The following is a 20,950-nucleotide window of genomic DNA, read 5'->3' on the forward strand; positions in this document are numbered from 1 at the left end:
GCTGAAATAGTAGAGGCTGGAGCGAAGGGGTGCTGGATGGAAGGGGCGCTGGACGGAAGGGGCGCTGGACGGAAGGGGCGCTGGACGGAAGGGGCGCTGGATGGAAGGGGCGCTGGACAGCCGGCGCTTTCGAGGACAGATACAGATACCGAGCTGAAGACGAATCCCCGCCAACAGCTGCCCGGCTGCCGCTGCTTCAAGGAGAAATACAGGAGCCGCAGACGTGCCTCCTTCGACAGCTGCCAGTGGCGTCCGCTAACCACCTCTGGGGCTGGCACCGCAGCTACCTGGAGCGCCCACGGAACCGTTAAGGTGGAAGGGAGCTGTCGAGAAGAAGGCAGGCTGTGAGGTAGCTGGGTGCTGTCCGCTGGGTCCAGGTGTGGAGTCGGTCATTCTGTGTTGTAGTAGTAGGACCCAAATGCAGGACAGAGGCAGGTGGCAAAGTAAATACCCAACACGGGACATTTGATAATGATGAGGTAGGAAGGTACAGAATAAAGACGGTTGATGATGGTGCTGACTAACCTAACAAATAACTGGGAGCAGGTAGGTAAAGGTTAGCAGGCAAAGTAGGAACAGACAATAAAAGAAATAGATACAATGGTCAAACAATGACTAATATACCGTACTGTATATAGCTAATGTATACATGTCTAGAGATCTAGAAACACAAGGGGATGATGACAAACTGACGACAGCTGGGGTCATTTCAAATGAGACACAGCTGGGTAAGAGCTCAGGGGGCGATGGTGACTCAGGAGGTAGAGCGGCCGTCTGGTAGTCGGGAGGGTTCCCGGTTCGATTCCCGCTCCTCCTTGTCAGTGTGTCGAATTGTCCTTGAGCAAAACACACCCTAATTGCTCTTAACACTTTGAGAGCCAGTCCGTGTTTTCCTTTTTACCCCCCTTGAATGCCCAAATCCACTCCAATGTTAACGTTAATATCGCCTAATCTATGTTTTAAATTATGGCTATGTGTCTAATCTGCCCGTCGCTTATCAAAGACTAATCTTCCAGTCAACATTGTCAAGCAGATTGTTTTTTTATCGCTTCATTTCCGTTTGATAGCATTTTGAAAATCACTCGTTTTCGCGGAAAAAACAACACATTCTATGATAATCGCCTTTTACTGTAATATTCTAGAACGTTGTCATTTGTCGGCCTATTTATGAATCGTTTTCAAATAAACGCTAGATAATCGATAGTATATGTGTGCGCACGCACGCTCGTGCCGCGCGCTGATAATCGCTGTTCTTATTTCCTGATGGCTTTTACAGTCAAAACAGCCATATCACATATAGGGGAAACGCTTATATAGCCGTGAAAACGAGTCTGATTATCCTAAGACTGATAACATAGATTCCTTACCTGAGATCAGATGGTATCCAAATGGATTATTCCAATTCCTGATCACCATTCGAAAAAATCGATCATTGTATTGATCAACCGTGTATACAGTAGAATACATAATCCCTGCTGCTCTTCAGGCTCCGGAGTGATGCCGGTCGATGCCGGCTGCGTGAGTGAGACGTAAAATGTGGAGTCAGAAATCCTTTCTCCCATTCACTTTCATTGAGTCCAATCCAAAAGGGTGATTTACCATCTGGGAGACGATAGGGGGTGCTTTTTTCACATCTGAGCGCCTGGGGTGACTGGATCTCCAACGGTAGGGACGCTTGATGCAATATGATTTCAGATCGCTAATAAAAAAAAAACGAATAAAACGAATATTCTCGTGAGTGGGCATTCAACCCGCGGGGGGTAAACACGAGAATATTCGTCCGTGGCATTCAAAGTGTTAATGTGCAGGTTGGCACCTTGCACGGTTGCCTCCACTGTCGGTGTGTGAATGTGTGAGTGAATGGGTGAGCACCTTGCACGGTTGCCTCCACTGTCGGTGTGTGAATGTGTGAGTGAATGGGTGAATGTGAGGAACAAAAATTGTAAAGCGCTTTGGATAAGTCATCATAATCCACAATTTATTACTAGCTATATTAACACTTTGAGTGCCAGCAGGGGGCGCACGATTTATCGCTTGAATGCCAGCCTTTTTGGACAGATTTTCCGATATTTCATGATTTTCGCGGAGCTATTTCTATATTCTATATTATGGCTATGTGTGTAATACGCCCGTCGCTTATCAATGACTTGCTTGCAGTCAACATGTACGAAACGGATTGTTTTTTCATCTGTACATTTCCGTTTTATACCGTTTTGAAAAATGGAGGTTTTTGGAAATTACTAGAAAAATTACGTGATAATAGCTCTTTACTGGAATACACACAGCACGTTGTCATTTTCCGGCTGATTTATGAATCGTTTTCAAATAAACGCTAGATTATCGATAGTATATGTGTACTTATGCACGCTAGAGAAGCGGGCTGAAAATTCGATTATCTATGACCTGGTCGCGTGAATATTTTAGGCAACCAACTTGTGTTCAGCGTTTCTCTGATTGGCCACTACGCCCATGCGGCAGCGCGAGAGAGCGGCTGCTCTCTCGCGCTCTAACTCTAACCTTAACCAACTCCGAAACAGCGCCTAAACTTAACCCTTCTAACCTTAACCAACTCCGAAACAATGCCTAAACTTAACCCTAACCTTAACCAACTCCGAAACAATGCCTAAACTTAACCGGCGAAAGAATGCATGTTAAAAAAAAGAAAAAAAAAAAAATTGAAGGGATTCAAACTTGTCACCAACGCACCGCAGGATCCACAGCAAGGCGGCGAACCAGTTGAGCTAACCGTCAATGTTAAAAGAGGGGGAATTACGGCTACATAATGCTGCCGCGTCGCCGCGGGGGCGTGGCTAGACGCAAGTTGGTTACCTTAAATAATTACGCGACCTGGTCAGCGCTAACGTCATACACGCACACACACAGACACGTTGAGATATAATATGTGAAAAATACATCTGATTACCCCAAGACTGGTAACATAGATTCCTTACCTCACATCAGATGTTCTGCAAAAAGATTATTCCAATTCCTGATCACCATTCCAAATATCGATCGCGTTTATTGATCCAACGTTAGGTACTCAAAACACATATTCCACGCTGCTCTGAGGGTCCACAATTAATCCAATCGTCTCCGGTTACATGCCTGAGAAGTAAAATGTGGATTCCGTTTTTTTTTTTCATGCATTTCTATTGAGTCCAATCCAATGGGTGCATTACCATCCGGGAGACGATAGGGGGCGGTATTTTCCCTGTTCGAGCTCATAGACAGTCCCAATGATAACGTGAGGCTAGATTGATGAAAAATGAATGGATATTGCTAATAAAAGCAATAACGATTAAATAACGAGATTTCTCGTCCCTGGCACTCAACGCATGGCATGAAAGCACGAGATTTCTCGTGGCTGGCACTCAATGTGTTAAGGTCTAAAATACTACTGTTGAAATCCTCAATAATTGAATAATTATGATGCTCTAAAGTTCACAATATCATTTGGGACAACGGTTCAAAAGCAACTGCAATTTAGGCTTATCTAATGCCTTAAATATTAAAATATAAAAGTTACCCTTGCCATAATTGGTCAAGGGCCTGCTGCGGTATATAATATTATTTATATTTATATAATATATATTATTATATTATACTGCAGCAAAATGCTATGCAGAAACGTTTAATTCACTTTGATATTCATAATTATTATTTGCAACAACCAACATCACATCATCAATTTGGATGAAAGTAAATTACGGTATTTATTCTTGTAGGTCACATTATAACAATGACTGCGAAAGGCAAACAAGTTATTTTGGTGATATTTTACACATGTGCAAACTATTTAAAAATGCAAAGGTTACGCTCAAAGATGGCCTATATTTTAGAAATTAACCTTGAACCTTGATAATTAAAAAAATAAATAATAATACACACTTTGGGGATAACCACATTTTCATTGACCCAGACCTATTAGAAACTGGATATATCAATTCTACTGCTGGTCTAAACATAGACCAAAAGTGGGCCAATGCAGACCTGTGTTGTCCTACACTACTGCTTTAAATGAGAGGGAATACCGCACACTCAATTCCCTCTCCTTTCAACCCCGCTGCCCCGTACCGGCAGCCTCATGACGACTGTCGTTATGTGTTAATCTATTCTTTAAGTCCAGTCATACTGTACTGAACCCTGCCACCTACACGGACCAGGCTACTCCATAAAGCCTGACGCAGCAGCAGCAGCAGCAGCAGCATTCCTTTACTTCCAGGAAGGAAGTGCAGTGGGGGAGTTCAGGAGGCCTGTACGGGAGTTCTCCTCTTTACAAGGCGAAATTCAAAGCATTTCTCCAACTCTCTCCTAGCATTAGCCTACCTGGTGTAAGCCAGTGCATCCGGTCTCCATTACTGTGGAGAGAGAGAGAGAGAGAGAGAGAGAGAGAGAGAGAGAGAGAGAGAGAGAGAGAGAGAGAGAAGAGAGAGAGAGAGAGAGAGAGAGAGAGAGAGAGAGAGAGAGAGAGAGAGAGAGAGAGAGAGAGAGAGAGAGAGGAGAGAGAGAGAGAGAGAGAGAGAGAGGAGAGAGAGAGAGAGAGAAGAGAGAGAGAGAGAGAGAGAGAGAGAGAGAGAGAGAGAGCTGCTGAATTGGAGGGAAAGTCAGACGGCTCTCCTCTCGCTCGTCTGGGCTTCAAGGTGGCGCTACAAAAAAAAAAGCCTTACGTTACCCGTTAAACGAGAACAGTCGTGATCGTGATACGGCATCTTTCTCCGCCGTAAATAGCTGTGGACTTATATTATGGTACATCCTGTGTCGACCTTTTCTGTGGCTTTGTTGAAACAGTGTAGCTTGTTTGACTAAATGGCAGCATTATGAAAGCAAATAGTCAATTAGGCTGCGTTCCAATCAAACAGTCCTTAGTGTACGACCTGCAAGGCCCGTGTCAGTCGGCAGACATTTCCAACACCAATACACCGACGCCCATTCCACGCTCTGTTCAGGAAACCTTTGCTAACTCCAAATGGAATCTTCCTAATGACTTCCTGGGGCTGAGGCCTACTAATGGTTATCTGTGTTCCAGCCGTAGCCCAATCCTACTGTACCTCTGACCTTTGACATAGAAAAGGACATTACTGAACGTGTCCAGGAATTGCCAAGCATGGCTGCTATTGACGCCTCTACAGAATTACAGAACACCAGACAGGTTATGGCCTCTCGTAAAACCTGTACGATAGACAGTGGTGTCACATGGACTACTATGTGCTCGCGGGACGGGGGAAATACAATTCCAGTACCTGATTCTCTTATACCGCAGATGCCTGCAGATGCCACGTTCTCAGGGTGCACAACCGACCTCTCTTCTTGATTTACTGTCTTAACCACCTGCTTGACTGTCTGATTAGACTTGTTCAGACTACGTGTAGGTATTCGCACCCTTGACAAGTGATGCCAGGCTAATCCTGGGACGTGTTGGTTTCTAAAAATAAAAAGATAATTGAGTTGACAACGTCACATTGAGTTTCCATGGTCCTCCCTGTAGGGGAAGGAAGGGGCACATGCTACTGTACACACTCGCCCTGCACCACACCCTCAGTGGAGAAATAGGCCAAGGTAGGGTCCCGCTCTTTCTCTCTCATTTTCCACACTGGGTGTGTGCTTGTGCTGCTGGATATTACATACAGAATCCACCCACTTAAGTTATAATGTGACAGTGGGGGGCGATGGTGGCTCATGAGGTAGAGCGGTCGTCTGGTAAAAGGTTCCCGGTTCGATTCCGACTCCTCCCGGCAGCGTGTCGAAGTGTCCTTGAGCAAGACCCCTAACTGCTCCCAATGAGCAGGTTGGCACCTTGCACGGTCGCCTCCGCCATCAGTGTGTGAGTGAATGGGTGAATGTGAGGCATAGGCTGTAAATTGCTTTGGATAAAAGAGCTGTGTATAAATGCAGTCCATTAATGCAGAGCAGTTAGCACCCAGTGTTCACTGTTCCATCATCAATTAGAGCAGTAGATATCTCGGTCAGTAAACCGTTTTCTCTTTGTCTGTGAATGAGGGAACTGGTATTTCCAAGTAACATTAAAACATAATTTTTTTTTGAATAAATAGCAAATGGCTGTTGGTTTAGCCCAGGGGTGGCCAAGCCGCATGCGGCTCTTTGCCCGTCAATGTGCGGCTCTTCCATCCACAATTTTTTTTTTTTTTTTAATATTATTATTATTATTTTTTTTTTTTACTTTTTTAATTCCATAAGGACGTAGAATAAACATTGATTTTTTTTAAATGGTCCATTTGCATGTTCTTGGTATCTGAATCTAGGGACATATATGGATCAGTGTCAGAAATAGTGTCTGTTACTAGGCTTGAGTAAATTGTAATGAACCAAAGGAGAATATCAATTCTATTTAAAAAATGTTTTATCTTTGACTGTGTATAACACCATGCTAAAATTGACCAGACCTGAAAAATCTAAGCAAATGAATAAAGGGAAGATGATTAAACAGAAGGTTTTGTAGATACAGTACTGAATTCTGCCATCTTTTTTATAATGTAAATTTCTCCACCATTTTTCATCATATTGCAACACCGTTTTTTGCAAGACGTTCACAGAAAGGTAGAGAAACTAACTGTGTTCTGTTTTATGGCAATAACGTTCAGGTTTGTGGGAGATAATCCCAAAAAATAAGAGAAATAAAAAAGTTAATCCAGAAGTCAGATGATTGACAGGGGCTGGTGTGCCCTGAGTCTCTTCCTTCAAAAGACTACACTCACTTTTGGATGTGCCACTTCCTCCTGTCAATATGCACCGGTTTCCGACTCAATGCCCTGAGATTTCTATAATCTTATATTTCACTAATAACAGTTAAAATAATTGGTAAACAAACGTAATGCTGAAAATATACACTTTTACTGTATATCTTGGGCTTAAGAGGTTAACCCTGTGAGGCCCAAATTAAAAAGACATTAGCAACTTCAGAGGCCAGAGGGTGGGACATATAATTAAACACATTTACTATCAAATAGCATTGTGAGGCTGAACAACAGGACCAATTGACTATACATGTGCTTAAAGGGGAACTATCTTATAAATGGCCTTTTTCAGTGTTTACCATTGTTTCTTAGCTATGTGGACTTATATTAATAGGATCTATGTCTCTAATTCTCAAATTGGCGCATTCTTCCAATTCTCCTCTCACAATATTCACCCTCACTGAACTGAGTCATCTGAAAATGTGCATATCTGTCATGTCAGAGATTTCTCAGCTGCATAATAATGTGGCCGTTGATGTGGCAGTTGGCACCAGGCCACACAGTGATTGGAGCCCAGCCTCAAAGCGGCTTAAGATCTTGAGGTCGAAAAATGCGGTTTTTGAGTACTTGATTAGAAATACAAAACAATGCATTTTTATTTTTTTGAAAAAAACCTAGGTGTTCCATAGACTCACAGGAATTGTGTAAAAGTGCCCAAATAGTGAAAGAAATAGTAAAATAGTTCCTCTTTAAATTTTTTTAAATAAACATTCTTTTTTTAAATGGCTAGAAGTGATTTTGTAATTTTGCAACCGTGGGTCTCATAGGGTACTTTTAACCCTGTGAGGCCCAAATAAAAAAGACATTAGCAACTTCAGAGGCCAGAGGGTGAGACCTATAAACACAGGAAGGGTGCCGTGACTGAAAAAAAGGTTGAGAAACGCTGGTATATGGTGTGGCTCTTTGTGATACCACAGTCATTTTTGTGGCTCTTAGTCTCTGACTGGTTGGCCACCCCTGGTTTAGCCTAACCACTTTAGGGACTGCTCAGCAACATCCCAGGGACCAACATTGGTCCCCAGCCCTGAGTACAGATAAATTCTGTATTAGACCACTTTCATTCAACAAAGGTAGACCCGTAAAAGATCCTCCAATGTTAACTGTTTGCCTAGTTTGTTCGTTTGCGTGTTAGTAGTTTTCTCGGAGGATGAGACAACAGCTTGGACGGTTGGTTTGATTTGTCCTCCGGCGGCAGGAGGTCAGAGACATGTAACTCAAAACTCCTCTCCTCTCAGCCGTGAAAGCCCTCACTCCTCCTCTCACACGCGTCCAAGCCCTTCAGGATTTGACGTCGCTCCATCACACTGTGAAGTCTCAGGGCAATTCATCTGAAATCTGCATCCACCTGGCGTCTTGGCAATTGACTGAACCCAACGGTTTGAGGCAGGTGCCGCAGCTTGCCTCTTCCACAAAAGGTCCACATTACCCCGATTCCTCCCCCTCACCTCACCTCAGGCTTAAATGTTGACCAAACAGCCCATCTTCTGCTACTTATATTTCAATTTCAAATGTCATAAAGTGCGATCGTCCTTTCATTGGAAAATAAATCCTGTATTCATCATTCAGTCATGTCATGTTCGTTGTGCTTTTTGCATATGACATTGGGTAAGTGAAATGATCAAACTACTCCCATACGTCAGTAGAATACATTGAAGTTTACAGAACGTTGCGACAACATTGTGTTATGAAAGTGTTTTTAGAGCTCCTTCAGGGAGCTTGCTGACTAATCAGACGCCATGTTGCAGTGAAATCCAATACAAGTAGTCCTTCCATGTGGCACACAACACCCACAGCGCTGGTACGGTTCCAGCAGCCTTTCTTTTTTTTCTCTTACCACGGTTGCTCTCGCTGAAAGGAAATGTGTTGTTGATTTAATGATGTTGTGGTGGGCAGGGTCTGTTGTAACTTGTGGGTTTGTGCTTGTCTTGTTCCTGCTCCCTGTTCAAGCTGTTATGACTTAAAGGTGGAGTAGGCAATTCGCACAGAGAGGAAACTGGTATCTATCCGCTTGTCTCTCTCTGGAGAAGACAGTAAGCTAATTTCCCAAAATGTTGACGTGTTCCTTTAAGTACAGTAAACAACCATTACCAAACAGTAGTGTGGGGTCAATTGAAGAGTTTGGATGAATAACATTACCTTCATATGTGGCAAAGCCTATTGTAGTAGTACCGGTAGTTACTTCTATGAAAGACTAGCTTTTAATTATTTACAGACAAATGTTCTAGTATGTTTACGTACATTTGAATATGCACCTAGTGCAACCGCAAGTGTGCATTTATAAATAATTTATTAGAATTCTCTCACAGACAGCTACAACTAAATCAAAATAATATGGTTTTATGGTTATGTGGGGTATGTAAGTACAGTAACAATTTATAATTAGGCTACCTAAGCAATATTACACTCAAGGGTGCTCTTTTCTGTTATTAGCAGAAACAAGGTGCTTGTGAACAACAGGAGTGGCAATAACACCCTGAAAAATACCCTTGAGGATAATATTTACAACATGCTAAATATGCATCCAGGATTCAAGTTGGTAGGCTACTGTAGTTGTTGACAAAAGTAGTCAGCTAAAGAAACGTGTGTTATATTAGCACTATTTGTTTTCTTGGTAGCCCACAGTACTAACTAAGCATCATTCAGGTCTACTGAGGTGAATCAATCCCCTGGTCTGATGTAGGCTATATCAGTTGTTGAATGGCCGCTGAGTAGGGCTGTCAGAACGAATTTCAAAAGTCGAATTTCATTCGAATGTATACAGATATTATAAATTGGAATGCAAATTAACCATTAGAATGTGTGAAAACATCAGCATATTTGGATTACCGCATTCTCAAATGCTGCTCTTGAGCGCAAATCTGGCTCGCATTCACTGATTCACAGTCACATAGATAACTTTAAAATGACCACAAACAACCACACCCTTTTAAAAATGACCACACCCTTTTTCATCGGAAGCGCTACTTTCCGACATAGTACCTGTATCTTGAGAACCGTTTATCTGATCGACTTCACGCTCGGCAGCTGTCTTGCCAAGGACCCACCGGGGTTTTAATGTAAAGTTTGGTGCCATTTGGCCAGAGGGTGGCACTATAACAACAAACTCTATGTTTTGGATTGTAACTTTTGAACCGTAACTCTCTCTCTAAAATGAAAGTTTGGAGAACTAGGAAGGGGACCAGCTTGGTTTCCAGACAGTGCAGGTAGGCTGTCGGATAGCAGCACAGGTATTCTTTACCTGCAGGGCGTTGCTGCCTGATACGCCTCCACCAGTGCCACCATGCCTGGATCCAGTCATACAAATTACTTTTGCTTTTGCTGTCAGTCATCCGTTTTCCCTCGACTCAAGCCGTGGTATTATTCGGTTGCATGCAATTTTACTTTATCAAGTGAATTATTGCTAATTCATCATACCTACTCTAAAATTAAAGTTGTGGAAATGATTGGCTTTGCGCAAGATAAGTGAAAGCTACGGTAGAAAGAGATGCTGAGGTGAGAGATTTCTTCGGTGTGTTGCTTGTGTGTTCCACCTAAACCCTTTTCGGACATGCACTCAGGACAATGTGCAGAGAATCGGGTGTGCTCATTAAATGGAGTTGCCTTTTCAGACATATAGCCAACTTTTAGCCGTGTTTGGACATATTTTATAAGTTTGGAATATCATAATTGTAAACATGGATTTAAATGACATCTCCAAGTCCAGGACCAGTTGAACCTATAATTGCTAATCTTACAAGCTCTTGTGGGTGAATAATTAATTGAAACATAATATGTATTATTAGCTTGGAAATGTATCATTACTTTAGTTAATTTCACATACCTATGTGACATTACCCTGTGGAAATAATTGTTTATCTCTAGACCAGTGGAAGTGAGGTGAGAGGTGTTTTGTGTGCGTGTTCTCCAATAGTCCAGGACCAGTTTAGACTAGAATTGCTAATTGTACAAACTCTTGTCGGTGAATAATTAATTTCATTCTAATAGAGGTAATTACAAACGATATAAAATAATTATATAATAAGCCATACATGATGCCTCCTTTACCCACCCTCATTGTATTAATTGAGATGCCGTATGAACAGAAGTGCATTTACAACAACATATTGAGCTAGAATGCACACATTTAATAGATATATTCACATTTATATGTGTCTGGCCCCCGCAAAATCTGTATTTTTCATTCCGGCCGCCTTGGTAATTGAGTTTGACACCCCTGGTTTGGGCGAACCGTTTCTTTTTCTTTTATCAATGGTAATGTAATAAGTGATGAGGCATAGCCTATTCCATTTGAGCATAGCTAACTGTGATTTGACCACAGCTGGAACACATTTGACCAATCAAATTGCTCAAGTAGAACTACCTGATGTATAATGATGGTTACACCAGAGCTATATTACCTGCATTGGAGTGCAGCAGCGGTCGTCGTGCCACATAGAGATTCAGAGGTTCAGCCCAGAGATGGTCTTATGGCGGCGGCTCGGGGGAAGTGCGGCGCTGGTGTTTCCTGAATGAAGGCTGTACGCAGTGTGGCCTCGTCTTTGCTTTCGGAGTGCTCTCTGATTAGTCCCCAGCTGGGGCTGATGCAACGAGCTAGCTGGCTGGGTAGCTTGTAGCTGCCCCTCATCACAGTGAAGCAGTTTGTTCATGTTGCTAAATGCTTGCAGGGGGATTGCTTGGAGCAGAAAACAGAATACCAGAGGGATTTATGAACGGTTCAGAGAACGTGATGTAGGGATAAAACATGAGTGGGAGCTAATGATAGCTAGTTACTTAGCAGCATTAGGCGGTGATTGAATGTGCCTGCGCCTTTTTTCTAGGTTTTCAATGGTCTTGTTGCGACAGGCGTGCATCTCCTCCAAACTACGCGCATCACGTTTTTGAAGCAACGCTTTTTCGGGCGCTCTCAGTTGAAAGAGTTTCAACTTTAGCCGCAGAGCACACCGACGTCAATGTCACCTTCTTGTCGACGGACCAATGAAATCAACTGAGTGGAGGGATTACAAATCTGAGGTATCTGAACTCTGAAGAGAAATCAAGGGCAAAACAATCGATAATGGAGGAGAAGCTAATTTTGGCAGTTTCTGACAAACCTTGTTTGTACGAGCAGATCTTACCATGGCCGAGATATGAACAGCCACGCCTGGAAGGCTGTGGGCAGTAGGGATGCCCCCCGGACCCCGGTTTTAAACGGGAACCGGTACTATATTAGAAAATACCGGAGTATTTATAAGCTCTGACGTCCTCGGTACTGCTATCGATACTTATTATTATTATTATTATTATTATTATTATTATTATTATTATTATTATTATTATTATTATTATTATTATTATTATTATTATTATTATTATTATTATTTAAAAGTTGCGAACGATCCTCTCTCTGTCTCTGCACGAGAAGCGAGCCGCAGCCAGCGAGTCAATTATTACACACACTCCTCGCGAGTCGCTCGCTAGTGCTACACATAGACATACGGGTACTACATACGGGTACTCCTTAATGAAAGTGCCCCGACGCCCCGTGCTATAGCGCGCTGCACACAGACAGCAGCTCTGCATGCACTGAGTCGTGATCATGGCGGATAGAGCGAAGCGTTCTAAAGTATGGATATACTTTACAAGGGTCAATGCCGACAATGCACGTTGCCACAAGTGCAACAAAACATTTGCCAGTAAGGGTGGCAATACGAGCAAATCAATTTATCAAAACATCTGTTGGCAAAACATGATATTAGTGTGCAGAAATGCGCGTATTCGACTGCCTTGCGCGCAGTGTTCCATATGCATACTGCAGCCGTAACCCAAGATATGGAGTTGCCTAGGCTAATAACGAATTATTACAAATAGGCTAATAAACAAAACAATTGTTTAGCTACAAATACTACAATCTAAACTTTTTATAGATCGTCAAGCTGAGGCGTCAGCCACTATGTCCCAGCCCAGTGAGCCCAGGGCCACCACACATCCTCCCTCTACCTCCCTCCACCACCCAAAGTCCTTTCTCCCTAGCAGCTAGAGGAAGGATGACAGAGGATAGGGTGAACGAGTGTCACAGTTCTGTTAGCCTTTTGCCTTTGTTGTTTATTATAAAAAGTCTATAATTCAGAGTCAGACACATTTAAAACATTGTTGCTGCTGTTGCTGAAGAAATTATATTAATTTATTATATTTATTTATAAAGTTATATAAAAGAACATTGCTGCTGCTGTTGCTGAAGAAATTATATTTATTTATAATACTTATTTATAAAGTTGTATTTATAAATAATAAAGCAATGTTGATTCTGTTCTTAATTAATTGTCTTTTTTTCTTGCAAAAAAATAACCAAAAAGAACCGATAAGAGTATCGATAAAGTACCGAACCGTTAAGCAGTATCGATAAGAGTAGTAGTATCGATAAAATCCTAACGATACCCATCCCTAGTGGGCAGTAATGTCTAGTAATCTACTTTTTCTCCTCCTATTTTTCTGTATTTTTCTCCCATCCCAATTTAGTCGTTATGCCAATTCCCCCCTCCCCTTCCTGGTCGTTGCGTGCATTTGCCCCCCACTTGCCGGTCTAGGGAGCCCTGAAGTCTATCACATGCTTCCTCCGATACATGTGGAGACAGCCAGCAGCCTCTTTTCATCTGACAGCGAGGACTCTCACCGGGGAAGTGTAACGCGTGGGAGGATCACACTACCTCCCCCAGTTCCCTCCCTCGCTGTGTGTGCAGGCGCCCTGACCGACCTGTAGGAGTCGCTGTTTACAACGACCAGGACCCACCCCACCGGCTTTCCACCCGCTGACACTGCCAATTGTGTCAGTATGGACGACCGACTAAGCCGGAGGCACCGCGGCAGCCGGATTCGATCCCACTGTCTCTGCGGTGGTAGACAGACGCTTAGTGCGCATTTGAGTGTAAGAAAAAGGCATCCAATGTGATCACAGCCTAAGCTAACCAATTAACACTTTGGTTGCCTAAGGTTAAATTAATGATATACCATAGATTGCCAGCGCTATTTGTCTATGGAGAAAGTCCCCTTCTTTGCAGGGCTATAACTTTTTAAATTCTATTGCTACATTGCCATTATTAGGGCCCATTCAAAGTCCTATATGTATTGTTCATTGTGTAGCAACGTTAAACTTTTTCATTCACATATTCATAGTAAAGTATGGTCTAATGTATAAGTATGTTTTCATCTCTTTCTGCAGCTTTCTCCAGAACGTGATATATAGCCCCAAATGCATTATATTGATGATGAAATACAGTTTGATGGCAATCAGCGCGATATAAAAAATTCCAACTAGACGTACTTCTAGAAGTTACTACACGTCATCTGATGTTGACCGGATGGGCGAGGGGGCGTTTATAATTCCGTGGGCAGCGTTATACCAATCATCTAATGTGGGTCAAATGTTGATAATATCAGTTATTATCGAAGACGGTAACGTTACACGCTGAAACTCACCCCAGTCTCCGCGCGCCGTTGGGCGATCATCGTCGAGTAGACATTTTATCATTATGGGATATATTATTACCCGGTCCATCTCCAGCTTGTATAATGGTATATACGTCCAAATCATGTTGTTTATCGAGTTATTGGCAATCGATCGCTATGTAGAGTGACGAGCTAGAGTCACGGGACATGTACCGAGTGGCCGGAAGCAATACGGACGTCTAGCAAAACCTCTAGTGCGCTTCCTGTTAAGCGCTTGCGCCGATCGGCCACCAGATGGCGCTCCTGAACCGCCAGAGAGCTCAGTGGGTCCTGCTGGTGAATCTCAGGCCAGCGGAGGGACATTATGAATCCGATCGCAGATTTTTGAAATATTGATATAAAGACGACGTACAGCGTCCCCCGGCAACTTTAGCATGGCCAGCAAAGACGTCTAAAGACGCCCCCTGGCAGTCAAAGTGTTAAGTGACTTCCTGTGATCAATTGTGCCATGTCTGTCCACTAAGCCATCTTTAAATTGTAGCATTGTGTGTAGCACCGTAGCTCTGACAATGCTACGTCAACGTTAGCAAAATGGCCTATATATTTAAGAGAATGGCATCACAATGATGAAGTTACACAACTGGGCTGATGGACCAGGTGATGGGAGTTTTCCTATTGGCCGTTTCTCTCACAGGGAATTGGCGCAGAATAACAGTCCAATATAGAGCACGCCAACATTTGGGGAAATTAGCTTACCGTCTTCTCCAGAGAGAGACAAGAAGATAGATACCAGTTTCCTCTCTGTGCGTTCAGTAGAAAGCTATCTGGCTGCATGTTAGCCTAGCTTAGCACAATGAATGGAAGCAGACATGACCGGTTAGCCTTCGGGAGAGGTGATGCCTAGGCTAACCGGTCCGCTTCCATTCATTGTGCTAAGCTAGGCTAACATGCAGCCAGATAGCTTTTTACTGAACGCACAGAGAGGTAACTGGTATCTATCTTCTTGTCTCTCTCTGGAGATGATGGTAAGCTTTCCCAAAATGTTGGCGTGTTCCTTTAACTCATTCAGTGCCAGCTATTATATGGGGCCCGTCGTAGCAATGCCACGCTTTAAAAGATAGAAGTGTGTCACCTTGTTTGTAGAACTGTATTCTATTATATTAGCTATGGATACAATACTATGGCCCATTTGACATCAACTGTCATCAAATGTCATTTGACATCAAATGTCAATGTCATGTATGTTGTGTATGTCATAAATGTCTATATGAATTGAAAATGGAGGACCCTGATGGAAACAAGACACACGTCTTTCTCAGGTCTGCATCCCCTTAACAATTGTGTGTATTGAGCCGTACTGTATTGTACCCATTCTGCAATCTGTTAAATAAAGTTTTCATTCATTCATTCATTCAACTATCTATCGTTCAGTATGTGAAAAAGAATAAATTTTTTCATCCATATGTTTCCATGTTATACCGTGGTGAATATAAGTATGGTTTTAGAGTGGTCTGGGGTAATTCCCGAAAGGCTGAGTTATAGCCTCATACGTGGATCCTACTATAAGCGTTGCCGTTTCTTGCCTGGACACGTTACTATTCCCAAATCAAATCTATATAATAAGTATTATGTTCCATCATGAATGCATGAAAGGGGGGGGGTCGTTTCTGATTATTTGATTGCCAGTAACGGCATTCGTATTGAACAGCCCGATCGGTATAAAAGCATTGCACGATAAAGCAAAGATTTACGTCAGATAGTCCTTACCTGTGATCGGGAGTATTCCAAGAATAATATTCCAATTGTTTGATCGCCATCTGGTACATCCGATGTCCATTTGGTCCACGGCATAACCCACCACAACATATGGATCGGGGATATTTGACGCGCTTCAATGGAACCGGGAGAACCGCTCGACTGGCCCGACCCAGAAAACTGCGCCCGGTGACATTTGACCATTGCACAGGCCAAGATATAACGTTTCAAAGGGTGCTCGATACCGCCATCTAACTGGATGCGGCCGGTATTGCACTTTGGCGATCTCAGACTCATTCCCTATGGTAACACCAAGGTCCCTGGATGAATAATGAATACAAATGTTGAATAAAAGAATAAACGACCAAAACCCGAGATATCTCGGGTCTGGCAGCCAACGCATGTCGAGTTAACCAGACTTATCTCGGGTTTGGCAATTAAAGAGTTAACAGATCATTTGAATTAACCATGTTATAACAGATGAACATTTAATATCCAGGATTTTACATTGACTATCCAAGCTACCTGTATATAGCAAGCCATATACTACGTTTTGACCTAGTCTTGTTTATTTATGATCACTCTTATCACTTTAGTAACATGAATAACGAATAGGAGAGAAATTGCTGCAGCTCCAAGGTTAGGCAGAGACGGCATGGCCCCCGACTACCAGGAGGGGTACATCTCTGGCAGCTAAGGGTCAGTGACATTGTTTGTTGACTAGGACGAGGGTATTATGATGAGAGTTAGTAAAACTCCACACTGAAATTATCACTACAAACACATTTAAACTAAGTAGGCCTACATTTCTATCTACGGAAGCCCTAAGAGGCCATACATGCATACATTATATTTAATCTGTTTTCCCGTGATAACAAGTTAATTTAATTTGTTTTCTCGTGAAAACGATAGTCTAGTATATATTAAATCACTGCAGGAAACATCATTCAGTGTTGCAATGTCAGAGGAGCAGGTAGCCCCTTTCGTGACTATGATGCACTCGGTATCGGTATACATTTAAGTAAATAAAATGTATGAATGTATGGCATCTTAGGGATTCCGTATCTATCTTAACTTATTGTAGATAATAAATAATAAACTGTAATCACCTGGATGAAGTACGTAGGTCGTTCTGAAACACATGGGGTGTTTCATCTGTGGATTTGCACCCAGGACTGACGATAATGGCATGCCACGCTGGAGAGCCAGCCAATGACGTCAGCCTGCTGAATAATGGCAGTTGTCGCTATGCTGCTCCAAGGGGAGTGAAGCACAAGGTCGGTGGATGGAATACAGAAAATCAAGTCTCATTTTGAAAGTCGTTTTCAATCTAATCAAAATCAAAACCAACTGATGGGACCAGGGAAATGTATGGGATTGGCTTTCTCAACAGATAAATGATTTCAGCTTCTCCAGAGTTCAATTAGATTAGTTTAGATTAGATTAGATTGTAATTTATTGTCATCATACAGTGCAAGTACAATACAAAGAAAATGAGTTTGGCATCCAACCGGAGTGCAAATGTGACAGTAAAGTGCAATAGTAATATAGGCTACAATGTGTAAAAGGTGATTAAACTGTGGATAAGATGAGTACTACTGAGTAATAGTGCTAATTAGATGTATGTACAGAGTTGTAGTATTAATATGTACAGTGATACAGGTACTGTATAAATACACTATGGTAGTAAATCATACTGGCCAGCAGCGTAACTAGCATATTTGTTGTGTTATATTTATCACAAGTCAAAATGACGACATTTAGTCATTTTAGTCATTACAAATTTGAGATTTTCGTTTTTATTGGCAATGCCTTCAAAAGTGCAAGAGACCATATTATGAGAGAAAAAAATTTAAGAACTTGCAGGTTGCAGTCTTTTCTATGTGTGGGTCTTTGGTGTTTTTGTGGCCTGGTTTTTGGGGGGGTGGGTGGGCAGGTTTTCAGGAAACTTCCTGGTGTGTCAGGATCAATCGGGCCTAAGCCAGTCTTAATTAAAAGCTTGGAGCTGGGCAGAAGTGGAGGGCAAAAGGCAACCCCGTCGGCTGAAAGAATGATGCGTCTGTCATTGGAGCACCGGGGAGCAGCAGCTTTATTCCTGAAAAAGCCTCACCAGAATCGTATTGTTCAACAGCATCAGAGTCAGTGATGCTAACACAACATAAGCCAGTTCTTTCTCTGCCACACATTTTGGTAACTGAAAGAAAATACGCCGAAATCAATGATATATGTCATACGATATAATGTCAAACAATTTTACAGGGCTTCCCCCTTTAGTAAATTAGTCAAGCAATAGGTTGGTTTAGTCTCAGTCCACCAAGACGTTATTAGTAATTTTGTCGTTCTTGAGGCTTTTTATTCCATGCTGATATAGTAATGTCATGAAAGAATGATGAGCTGATGATGAGAATGATGATGATATTTGGTAAGCACAGTATTAAAGAGGCATGATTAATCTCTGCATGATTGTATCATGTGGGAAATACAATTTTAAATATGTGTCAATAGAATCGCCTAATCCAAGTGGACAAAGTCCAATGGCTGTTAGCTGACTAAGAATTGCTTTAGACAAGGCCCTTTTATTCACATCTAGATCTCTAGAAGTAGTGGTTTAGTCAGTTAGTTAATAAATAGCACGTTTGTTTCCATCGGTACATAACATGACCTCATATCGTACATTAACTGACCTTGGGGTTTTAGGGCACAGCTGAATCAAAAGGATAAGTGCAGTGCACACTCCTCGCAGGGAGAGGAGAGACGCTTCTCTTTTTAGCTGACCACTCGGTACCAACTCAAGTGGACTTGATTTAGCCTAAATGATGCTATTCGAGGCAACAAAGGCATGATTCATAGCGTACCGTACCGACGTACATTCGGCTTGCGTCGCAGAACTGTAGTAATAGGCAGGTATCCCCCTAAATCAGTCTAATAACATTAGAGTAACATTATCCTAACCCCTTCTTTTCTTAAACTAAAGGAGGCCTATGCGATGAAACCCCAAAATTGTATCACTGGCCTATCCGTCTGTGACGAGAGTAATAGCACATTTTAATGTGGCTGAGAGAATTGAGAAAAAATCCCTGTTCTGTATTGAAATGCATTAATGCAGTGATTTCACGTGGCTCTTCTACTGTACATTGTGTGGATGGCGATGCAGCTATCATAGTTTACCACTGGGGGGCACAGACAACTTACTTGGAAGAGAACCGTGGCGTTACACCGAGGTGTGAACAGTGAGGGGGTAGAAGAGGAGGGGGAAAAAGCCCATTAATTAAACGGAATACGATCCAGAAGACTGTTTCCTCAGTTGTGACACAACCGTGTCCCATAAGACAGAATATCAGATGAATGTCAGCTGTCCTTTTTCTGTCCTCTCTGTTTTCCTTCGCTCGGTCTGTAGTTTCCCCTCTAAATCCAAAAGTCAGACAGACCGCGTCTGAGTTTATTTTGGTCTCCCAAGTGGATCTTTCTAGTCCACCCATCTGTCAGATTTCTCTGAGGCCTGAGGAGGAGGGGGGGTGCGTGTGTGTGTGTGTGTGTGTGTGTGTGTGTGTGTGTGTGTGTGTGTGTGTGTGTGTGTGTGTGTGTGTGTGTGTGTGTGTGTGTGTGTGTGTGTGTGTGTGTGTGTGTGTGTGTGTGTGTGTGTGTGTGTGTGTGTGTGTGTGTGTGTCATGTGTCGTGTGTTGTGTGTTGTGTGTGTGTGTGTCATGTGTCGTGTGTTGTGTGTTGTGTGTGTGTGGGTGTGAATTGGTGTGAGAGGTGGGATGGGGTGGTGGGACACGGCAGATATCATAGCCTAGGCCTAATATCTCCAGCCTGATTCTCACTGGTTATATTCAGGACCGACACAGACCCCTTTCCATACCCGCGGGAAGATGTCCTGAGTAGGGGGTGCTGTGCCGACCATGCCACCCCCCCCCCCCTACGGTGTTGTATCTTGCTGCATTGTATCACGTGGTGGCACTGTATAGAGGCTGTATACACTAGTATAAATGCGACCTTCAGCAGTGGCGTCGCGTGGGTAAAATAACAGGGGAAGCCAAAAAAAGAATTATAAAAAAAAAATTATTAAATATTTTTATTAATTTTTTATTTTTATTTGTTTAAGTCAAGCAGTCACCATGTACACTACAGTATGGCTCGGCGGCCAGTCAAATTTTCTTTTTATTTATTTAACAGATTGCAGAATGGGTACAATCAGCGTTTCCGTTAGCCGGTAATTACCGGTATTTGACCGGCAAAATCTGTTGAAGTCCGACATATTTAATCTCTCCAGTCTTAATGTCCGGTGAAAATAATTCCCTGAGTCTAAGCACAATTTGATTATTTGAATTGTATTAAAATAGGCTAAAATTAAATAGCCTATGCGATGAACGAAACAATCATTACATTTGTTTCATCGTTGCTTCACCAAGCAGGTATAATAATGTTGTCAGCGAGAGCTTAGTGCTGGGATTTGCGAGTGCATGTGTAGCTGCAGAGCCGGAGCAGCAGCGGCCATTACAGCGGCCATTGCAGTACTCCAATTCAGCCATTGGCAATTCAATGTTGGGTGGGGGGCGCTGCTGTGCGGTCCCCAGATAGAGCCAGAAAAGAGCCAATAACAGCTGAATCTGCTGCTCTGCATCGACATACTCTCGCAAATAAGTCGTTGGGAGGTGGAGAGAGAGAGAGTCGTCACGCAAACCCACGATAATGTTGCCGTCTCTCTCTGCCAAATTTCTCAGTTCTTCGCTTGATATAATTAATACAAATGTCCAATATAACGGAATTCGTTAGCTCATAAAAATGTGATTATAACAGACTGCTGTTTATTATTGTCGGGCGACTGCCCACAGACACCTATTTGATTTAAAGTCGGCAGCAGCATGGAGTCTCGGGACTTATTTTATTTGGAATATAATGGCTTTATACGCAAAAGTAGCCTAGTTTTAAGTAAAAATATTATAAATCTACATGCCTTGATGATGTCATTCTTTTGTTTTGTTGTCATTCTTTTGCCTATCAATTGTTTTTAACACTTT

General features: G+C 42.5%; 1 protein-coding gene across 1 annotated transcript in view; it reads left to right on the top strand.

Moving 5' to 3' along the window:
• Window positions 1-474: 474 nt before the first annotated feature.
• The window catches only part of clybl (citrate lyase beta like), a gene marked incomplete at both ends in the record, with an annotated part of 191,115 nt that continues 170,639 nt past the window's right edge, over window positions 475-20,950 (top strand). The window contains one exon of the mRNA XM_084311474.1: window positions 475-479. Within this exon, the coding sequence (XP_084167600.1) occupies window positions 475-479 (5 nt within the window). The remainder of the gene's footprint in view (window positions 480-20,950) is intronic.

Source organism: Notolepis coatsorum (genome assembly GCF_963971535.1).
Source record: "Notolepis coatsorum genome assembly, chromosome: 3".
Lineage (NCBI taxonomy): Eukaryota > Metazoa > Chordata > Actinopteri > Aulopiformes > Paralepididae > Notolepis > Notolepis coatsorum.